The 10,124-nt window shown below is 35.6% G+C and overlaps 1 protein-coding gene across 1 annotated transcript; it reads right to left on the bottom strand.

Annotated features, from left to right (window-relative positions):
• Positions 1-1,904: 1,904 nt before the first annotated feature.
• On the bottom strand, positions 1,905-9,790 carry LOC112092889 (translationally-controlled tumor protein homolog). Its single transcript, XM_024170115.1, has 6 exons — positions 9,761-9,790; positions 9,271-9,334; positions 9,083-9,162; positions 8,825-8,935; positions 8,570-8,727; positions 1,905-2,085 (listed from the first exon to the last, which is right to left on the bottom strand). The coding sequence occupies exons 1-6, from the start codon at positions 9,788-9,790 to the stop codon at positions 1,905-1,907; spliced, it is 624 nt and encodes a 207-aa protein (XP_024025883.1).
• Positions 9,791-10,124: the final 334 nt, after the last annotated feature.

Genomic DNA, 10,124 nt, shown 5'->3' with positions numbered 1-10,124 from the left:
AGAAAACTGGGCAAGAGAAGCTCGAGAAGCAGTCCCACAAGGTATGCTCACAGTGTACATTTTACCTATTTTTTGTTTTTTTTCCTTTTTGCAGTTTCTGGTCACAATCCTTGCTTTATTTATAGGTTAAATGGTGGAAGTTTTAGTTGAGTTTGATTATTGTTTTGATAGTGGATCATTTTTTTACAGGTTAAACAATGGAGATGACTTTTCTGTTGAAGCATTATGTCAAGATGGAAAGATTTACTTCACCATTGCACTCAGACGTTTTGGAGATGACTTCTCTGTTTTCTTTACTTGTTTTGAATGTTAAGGTTTTGGACACTGTATGAATTATGTTGTAGACGTAATTTTATTGACAACTTGGTAGATACTGATAACAATTGATATGTTGAATGTTTTTATGTTTTAATTTGAATGTTCTTATTTAGATATATCACATATCTCGGAATTACCATTTATTTGAATGAATTCAAAAGGATATCAATAATAATTTTAAAAAGTTACAACAGTAGAACATAACAAGGAAAAAAAAGTTATTAATCTGTATCGTAGCTATGCTAAAGAGCTATAAGAGGATGAAAATAACTTTTCTTACACGCTATAATACTTCAATTCTATAGCGTTTTTTATAACTCTCTTGAAACGTTATGTTTTCTTAGGACCTATAATAGTGCCCGCTGTCCTAGCGCTCTAAAAAGCGCTATTGATAGTGATTAATAACGTTTTTCGTCAGCTACGAAAGGCCTTTTGTGGTGTAGTGAGTCTTTCATAACGTTCATAGACGATTTATCTTATATATGGTTTGAATGCACGAGTTATTTAGTAGTATGTTGCTTGTGTAAACCAAATGCAAAACTGCCTCCCCGTAATATGACAAAATGATGGCAATAAATTTTCAAATTTTGCAGTAATTTCGTGAATTTATAATTTTGGCAGTACCTTTTACTTCCAGCAAACGCAAGGCTATTCGTTTAGTTGAAGACTTAGCCATATACCGGTGAAACGTGAATATGCCTTTGGTTGTAGAACTCTGAAAGTCCTGGGATTTACTTTGATAAAATTTTATGGTCTATTTGTTTCATACGTTTAAACTCATAATTTTGATTTTGTTACAGTGTTTTCCTCTTATAAAAAATTTAAATTTCAAATATCAGAATTAAGAATTACTAATTTAAACGCATAAACTAAACGAGCCCTTCTAGAATGTTGAACAGCTGGGTTCGGAATAGCACTTCTACAGACCATCGGTTTGTTGGAAATTTATTCATTCTTACATTTTACTTGTATTTTCAGATTGCAGTTTCTGTAGGAAATGATTTTGCGATATTTTCCAGAGGTGATAAGTTGCAAAGCATGTTAATACTAGATCAAAAAGTGCTTCCGTAACGAGGCTTTGTTTTTGTCGTTCTCTCCTTGTCTCGTGCTCGATAACCTTTTGGCAAAGAGTAGGTAGGTTCTCTTTTTAAGTCTTTTTCCAACGATGCAAGCAAAGATGTTGGCCTTTTTTGATCCGTCATTTCATGGATCAATATAAGAAAAATGCTCGAGTGTCAATCGCCACAACTAATTGAGAATAGGGTTCATTTTTAGGTCCCACACTTTATTAGTGTGATGTTTCAACGCTGTTGATGCTCTTTAGCATTAGTCATGAAGATTTACTCTTATCTAATTTGCGAAATATATCCACCGATCACCATACAGCAATTCCGCACAAACATGACATAAACATAACATGAAGCATGGTATCTTATCATGATATGATGTTTAGGCCAAAACATGCAGCATATTATTTTATTCCTCAACCAATTCTTTCAGACCAAAAAACAAAAAACCAAGACGCTACAAACAGTTATTATTTCTTCTTCTTTTTTTTTTTTTTTTCCTTTTTCCATTGTTTTAGCTCACACCACGTGGAAGATTACACTGGAACTGCATGGAGAACCTCTCAGAGGGTCACAACCGGATTGGCACTTGACTTCCTTCAATCCATAGGCCAAGTAAATAAGAGTTGGATCAGTAGAGCCTTCCTTGTAGTATGCAAACACCAAACTTCCATCATCATGCATGTTCTCCCCCACAAAACTGCCAGGACCCATGACCCAGAAACAGCCAATATTGGATGAAATAGCCAAATGAGTACTAAATAAAGAGGAAAAAAGGAGAGTAAATATTGTTGGATTTCTTTCCTTCCTTAAGTTTCGGTAACCAACCGAAACAATCCTCAAAACGTGGTCCATTATATTTCCCACTTAAGGAACGTGATTGGTCACGTTCATCTTCAGTTGTCCACGATGCCCACTTTCGGTGCACGTCTGAGCGTCCGAGAAAGACTCTGTGATGGGCAGAGTCTATAAAAGAGGACATAGGACATTGTTTTTGGGTCCCTAAGCCTGCTATCTCCATTCAGTCAGAATATACACCATCAAACGAGAGATTGAAGAGGTTTAGAAGAGCCAAAAATCTGAGTTTTCTTTTCTTCCACCGAGAGCTTCAATGGCCGGAGGTGTTTTATCTCCATCCATTTATTTCAATTCCGCATTGATCTAATTGCCATTTAGAATCCTTAGGAGCATGTTTAGATCATTTATAAATCCTAACAATTGGTATCAGAGCCTTAGTTTGTCTCTGCCTTGTATCCTCTCGTTCTGCTCACGTAAAATACCGTGGGAGAAAATTTTTTGGCAACTCTTGATTTTGGCGTTTTTTATGGAAACTGAGATTAGGAATCATTGGGTAATCGAATTCCTATCATTTCTGAGTTTTAAACATCAATTTTGGTCATCAAAATCAAGAGAAAAAGTCAGGTTTTCAGTCGGGTTGAAACCGGGTCGAAACAGACCCGGCTGGAGGTTGAAGAAGCATCAACAGTCTGAAAAAATGACATGTCGTTTCGCCCTTGGGTATATAAAACGACATGTCGTTTCTGTTGAATATAAGCTGTTGCCTTTTAGAAAAACGACGCATCATTTTTCAATGGTAACATTGAAACGAGTTGTCATTTTCTTACGGACCTTTGCAGCATACATTACCAAAACGACTTGTCGTTTTTGATTAAGCAAAAAAAAAAACCCCGAAAATTAAAAAAAAAATCATAAATTAAGTATATATGGGTATTTGGTATATATTTACCCATTTTATGATTTTTATGGAATTTTTATAAGTAAGACATATAAATGAAAGGTTCATTAATTTTTATGTGTTTAATGGATTAATTTGGGTATTTATGTGCATATATTATTTATTTATTTGTAGTGCTAGTACATTGATATTCAAATATTTTGGGTTAATATTGCATATAGTTTCAAGCAATAAAATATGAACCTTTATGATTTATTAATGTTAAGTAATCCATATAATTTTACTTAATTAGGGAGTAGCCACGGCATCTTTAATTACTTAAAATTATATATATTAAGTGTTTCAGGATTACATTATGACATTAATTGTGATTAATCATATGTAATATAATAAATTTTATCCCACAGGAATTTTTATTATATTTATATGATTAATTAGGATAGAATATCAAATTAAATTTCTTAATTTACCCACAGGAATTAGGAAATAAAGCATAATTTGATAGTTTTATCATAAGGTCACAGATGGATCTAATTGAGTTAAAACTTTAGCCCACGGGCAAGTTTTATGTCACTAGATTCATAGAATATGATTTACATTAGTAAAACATGATATGAGTTTATGAGTCTCAAAATTTTAATTATAAGCATGTGTTTAATTTTATGCAGTTATGCAACCTGCGAATTTCTCTGATATGAAGTGTGACATTCCTGAAATGAGGGGTGATAACTATAAGATGTGGAAGGAGAGAGTCCTTCTTCATTTCGGGTGGATAGACATTGATTATGCTATAAGGAAAGGCGAACCAGTCATTACTCCGACCAACACCCCAAATGAAATTGCTCTATATGAACAATGGGAGCGATCCAATCGCCTCAGTGTGATGTTCATTAAGACCAAGATCTCTGCTGGCATTCGTGGTTCAGTTGATCAGCATAACAATGTCAAGGCATTACTGAAGGCCATTGATGAACAGTTTGAGTCTTCAGATAAGGCACTTGCTAGCACCCTAATTATGAACTTTTCATCCTTAAGGCTCACTACTGTGAGAGGTGTGTGTGAGCACATCATGCAGATGAAGACATTGCAGCTCAACTGAAGACACTTGAGGTTGAAATGTCTGACTCTTTCCTTGTGCACTATTGTGAGAGGTGTGCGTGAGCACATCATGTGTGTTTAGGAAGAGGGTAGGCTGTCAATGGAACTAGGAGAAAGTGCATTGATGGCAATGGAAGGAAAGGATCAGAATCAAGCCAAAAGGAAGGGGAAAGGTAAGATACTGCCCCAAGGTGGAATCAAGAAGGAATCCAAGTGCTTTTTCTGCAAGAAGAAGGGGCACATGAAGAAGGGTTGCACTAAATTCCAGAAATTGCTTGAGATGAAAGGTATACCAATCTCATTTGTCTATTATGAATCTAATATGGTTGATGTTATTTATAACACATGGTGGATTGATTCTGGTTCTACAATCCATATTTCAAATACCTTGAAGGGTATGCGAAATCTAAGGAAGCCAGTGGAAAGTGAGCAGTGCATTTATTTAGGGAACAAGATGCACTCACATGTGGAGGCTGTTGGAACATGCAGTTTAGTTTTAAGTAGTGGTTTTATTTTGAATTTAGAAAAGACATTTTATATTCCAAGTTTCTCTAGGAATTTAATTTCAGTTTCAAGACTTGTACTTTTGGGATATTCCTTTAATTTTATGAAACTTCTTTCAGTTTGTTTTATAAATCTAATCTTATTGAAAATGGTACATTATCTGATGGTCTTTTCTCTATTAACTTGCAAAATAATATCACTTATAATGCTATGCATGTTCACACTGGCACTAAAAGAAGTGTTATAAATGACAATTCCTCTATGTTATGGCACCGGAGACTATGACATATCTCCATTCAAAGGATTAAAAGATTGGTAAATGAAGGAGTACTCAGCACTCTTGATTTTACTGATTTTGAAACTTGTGTGGACTACATTAAGGGAAAGCAGACTAACAAATCCAAGAAAGGTGCAAAAAAGGAGTACAGACATATTATAAATCATACATACAGATATTTGTAGTCCAGACATGGACTCACAAGGTCCAAAATACTTCATCTCATTCATAGATGATTACTCACGTTATATGTATCTCTACTTGCTTCATAACAAGAATGAAGCATTGGATGCCTTTAAGGTCTTTAAGGCTGAAGTAGAGAAACAATGTGGAAAACAAATTAAGATCGTGAGATCAGATAGAGGTGGAGAATACTGTGGTAGATACGCTGAAAATGGACAAGCACATGGACCATTTGCAAAGTTTCTTCAAGAAAATGGGATAGTTGCCCAATACACTATGCCTGGTTCTCCAGACCAGAATGGTGTGGCAAAAAGAAGAAACCTAACCTTAATGGACATAGTACGGAGTATGCGTAGCAACTCCAAGCTTCCTGAATTCTTGTGGACAGAAGCTCTTAAAACGGTTGCGTACATATTAAACCGAGTTCCAACCAAGGCTGTTCCAAAGACACCTTTTGAGTTATTCAAAGGTTGGAAACCAAGTTTGCAACATGTGCGCGTTTGGGGATGCCCGTTTGAAGTAAGAGTTTATAACCCACATGAAAAGAAACTGGACCTAAGGACCATTAGTGGATATTTTATCGGATATGCTGAAGGTCTAAAGGATACAGATTCTACTGTCCATCTCACAGCACTAGGATTGTGGAATCAAGAAATGCAAAGTTTCTTGAGAATGACTTGATTAGTGGGAGTGATTGATTTCAGGACATTGTTTCTGAAAGAAATCATACTGATATTCAGCCTTCCACTTCAAGTGACAGATTGATTGTCATTCACAACACTCCTCAAGTTCAAACAGGTGTTGGATAACCAATTGTTGAAGCTCCACAAACTATTGATAACAATCCAGTAGATCAAGATGTTCAAGAATTGCCAGAAATTATTGAACAATCAGTTGCACTTGGACAACCAATTGTTGAAGCTCCACAAACTACTGATAACAATCCAATAAATCAAGATGTTCAAGAATTGCCAGAAATTATTGAACAACCAGTTGCACAACATGATCCTCAAGAAAATGTTGATACAACTTTAAGGAGATCTACTAGAGTAAGGAAATCAGCAATACCTAGTGACTATGTTGTGTATCTACAAGAGTCTGACTACAACATTGGTGCCGAAAATGATCCTAAAATGTTTTCACAAGCCATGGATAGAAAAGAATCAAATTTATGGTATGATGCCATGAAAGAAGAGATGAATTCTATGGCAACTAATGGAGTATGGGATCTTGTTGAGTTGCCTGATGGTGTCAAAGCCATAGGATGTAAATGGGTCTATAAGACAATGAAAGACTCATTAGGCAACATTGAAAGATATAAAGCAAGACTCGTTGCTAAAGGATTCACTCAAAAGGAAGGAATCGACTACAAGGAGACCTTTTCTCCTGTATCTAAGAAAGATTCTCTTTGTATTATTCTAGCATTAGTTGCACATTTTGACTTAGAGTTGCAACAGATGGATGTGAAAGCATCATTTCTCAATGGAGAACTAGAAGAAGAGGTTTACATGAAACAACCAGAAGGATTCTCTTCTAGTTGTGGCGAGCATTTGGTGTGCAAGCTCAAGAAATCCATATATGGATTGAAATAAACCTCCCGTCAATGGTATTTGAAGTTTCATGATGTTATCTCTTCATTTGGATTCGTGGAGAACATCATGGATCAATGTATATACCAGAAGGTCAGTGGGAGCAAGATTTGTTTCCTTATTCTATATGTGGATGATATTTTATTTGCAACCAATGATAAGGGTTTGCTATATGAAGTGAAACAATTTCTCTCTGAAAACTTTGACATGAAGGATATGGGTGATGCGTCGTATGTCATTGGCATCAAAATACACATAAATAGATTTCGAGGTATTTTGGGTCTGTCTCAAGAGACCTATATCAATAAAGTTTTAGAGAGATTCTGAATGAAAGATTGTTCACCCAGTATAGCTCCCATTGTGAAGGGTGATAGGTTCAATTTGAACCAGTGCCTGAGGAATGATCTTGAACGGGAACAAATGAAAAACATTCCTTATGCTTCAGTTGTTGGAAGCCTAATGTATGCTCAGGTCTGCACGAGACCTGACATTGCATTTGTTGTTGGGATGTTAGGAAGATATCAGAGTAATCCAGGTATGGACCACTGGAAAGCTGCAAAGAAGGTGCTGAGATACCTTCAAGGGACCAAAGACTACATGCTTACATACAGACGAACTGAAAACTTGGAGGTGATTGGCTACTCTGATTCAGACTATGCTGGCTGCATTGATTCGCTTAAATCAACTTCAAGATATGTTTTTATGCTAGCCAGTGGAGCTGTATCTTGGAGAAGCACAAAGCAAACATTGATTGCTACTTCCACTATGGAGGCTGAGTTCGTATCTTGTTTTGAGGCTACCTCGCATGGTGTATGGATGAAGAGTTTAATTTCTGGGCTTAGAATTGTGGATTCGATTTCTAGGCCATTGAGGATATATTGTGACAATTCAGCTGCAGTTTTTATGGCTAAAAACAACAAAAGTGGTAGTCGAAGCAAGCACATCAACATCAAGTATCTAGCCATAAGGGAACGTGTTAAGGATAAAACAGTGGTTATTGAACACATTAACACTGAATTGATGATTGCTGATCCTTTGACTAAAGGCATGCCACCATTGAAATTTAAGGATCATGTAGATAGAATGGGACTTGGTTCCTTTATGTGAATTTCGTTGTAAGAACGAATGCTATTTTTAATGAAACTTTATTTGTGATGTTTTCTCATATTTGTTTTCCTTGTGTACACATTCATTTATTTGTTGAGAAATATCATTAATGTTTGGACCTAGAATAAACATAAGATTTATTCATTAAGTTATATGGCTATTATTGAGAAATATTATGCATTGTAATACATGGAAGATAATACTCGTTTTAGAGGACTTATCGCCATGATTCATGTATTTTATTTCTTACTGTGGTGAACGATGGAATATATGGACCAAGTGGGAGAATGTTGGATTTCTTTCCTTCCTTAAGTTTCGGTAACCAACCGAAACAATCCTCAAAACGTGGTCCATTATATTTCCCACTTAAGGAACGTGATTGGTCACGTTCATCTTCAGTTGTCCACGATGCCCACTTTCGGTGCACGTCCGAGCGTCCGAGAAAGACTCTGTGATGGGCAGAGTCTATAAAAGAGGACATAGGACATTGTTTTTGGGTCCCTAAGCCTGCTATCTCCATTCAGTCAGAATATACACCATCAAACGAGAGATTGAAGAGGTTTAGAAGAGCCAAAAATCTGAGTTTTCTTTTCTTCCACCAAGAGCTTCAATGGCCGGAGGTGTTTTATCTCCATCCGTTTATTTCAATTCCGCATTGATCTAATTGCCATTTAGAATCTTTAGGAGTATGTTTAGATCATTTAGAAATCCTAACAAATATAGCACATACAATTGGAGATCGTTAAGCTTAGAGAGCAGGTACTTGGTGGCCCCCTCAATATGCTTCTTGAACAGCTCTTGCTTCTCTGGTTCCAGTTTTGGTGTCGGCGATTTGATGTACCTCTTCATGTAAGTCACAAATTGCTTCTTGTCAAAAGCAGGTTGCTCCTGCAAAAACAAAAACAAAAGAAAAAACAAATTGAACTTGTCTTAGATGTATCAACAATGTACACTTTTATAACAAAAAGTTGTAATCTTTTCCCACCTGAAGCCTAGAAGTGTCAACAATATCCACAACCTTGACGGCCTGGTCATCTCCGCCCTCCGCCGACGGGTTCGCCCCAATGTCTACGTCAATTGCCCCTTGAACAACCCACTGCAAATTCCAAACCAAACATTGTAGATGCTTTGGATGTGTTCTAAAATCCGATAATCACGGATACATAAAACTGGTCTAATTACCAACAACATTCAACAGGTTAAGAAAGTACGTAGTCAAGAAAGGAACAAGGGTGCTACAAACCTTTCCTTCAACCTCCCACAAGATATCATTCTCGATTTCCTTGTAAGGAAACGAGTCGGAGAGAAGCTCATCGCCTGAAACTCACCAGAAAAATATAACTTGGTATCAAAAATAATGTAACAGTAATATTAAAGGGTATAGATTTTCAGGTCTGTACACTTGCTGTTGAATGGAGAATATGAATTAACCTAAATTCCTACGGACAAGTAAAAAAGGGTCACTACTATTAACAGGATGACAATACAAAGTATTCTATTACTTTACATCATCATCGAGGAGGATCAAAAGAATACTGTTGGCTTATACCATAGTTTTCGGACCAAAAAAAAAAAAAAGGTTATGGCGTTAATAGCTTCTGAACTATTTTAGTGAGTGATAGTTTGGTCTTTGATGACCTTTTCTCTTTTTTTTTTTTCCCCAAATTTATACCTGGAAAATATGGTGCAAATTGTTAACATTCACTAAACCCGTTAAGACCCACGTGCTAGTCACATGATCATTTAATTCAGAAATTCTATTTATGGTAAATAATATATTTTGATATATTTGTGATAAATAATATATTTTTACCATAAATATTTTTAAGAAATAATTTATCTACTATAATTGAAATTATAAATAACTTGCCAAGGCAAATGTTGAATCAAATAAACAACTTGTGTTCTCAAGTCCACTTACAGGAACAGAACTTAATGCACGTTTTATCATCGTAATCTCAATAATATTTTTTAATTGGCCATCATACTATACAAATATTCACAACGAATACTTTTCACTTGAATTTATGGACCTCTATGGCTCATATCACACAGATAGAGAATATTATGTAATTTAATGCATATATCATTAAAAAGCGTCAAGTGGAATATAGTAAAAAGATTAGCACTTGACTTTGCAAACTTTTTTATATTCCTCTAGCAATAAGATGTCCAACAAAAAAAAAAAAAAAGAACTCAAATATCCTCCAATAATTTTGTGGATGGTGATAAGCAAGGTACATTTAGTCTGCATACTATTTTCTCAAAGACATCCTCAAACAATT

Source organism: Morus notabilis, unplaced genomic scaffold (assembly GCF_000414095.1).
Source record: "Morus notabilis unplaced genomic scaffold, ASM41409v2 Scaffold2086, whole genome shotgun sequence".
Taxonomy (NCBI): Eukaryota; Viridiplantae; Streptophyta; class Magnoliopsida; order Rosales; family Moraceae; genus Morus; species Morus notabilis.
Note: the sequence above shows the minus strand (reverse complement) of the source record. Positions and strands in the feature narration are given on the sequence as shown.

Bases quoted from the DNA above. Each gene is read 5' to 3' on its own strand.
- LOC112092889 (XM_024170115.1), bottom strand. From the start codon at position 9,790: ATGATAAAACGTGCATTAAGTTCTGTTCCT. The intron at 9,163-9,270 runs GTTAATTCATAT...TTTTCTGGTGAG, and splicing joins ACTTGTCCGTAGGAATTTAG to TTTCAGGCGATGAGCTTCTC. The intron at 8,936-9,082 runs GTTTGTAGCACC...TGGAATTTGCAG, and splicing joins TGTGGGAGGTTGAAGGAAAG to TGGGTTGTTCAAGGGGCAAT.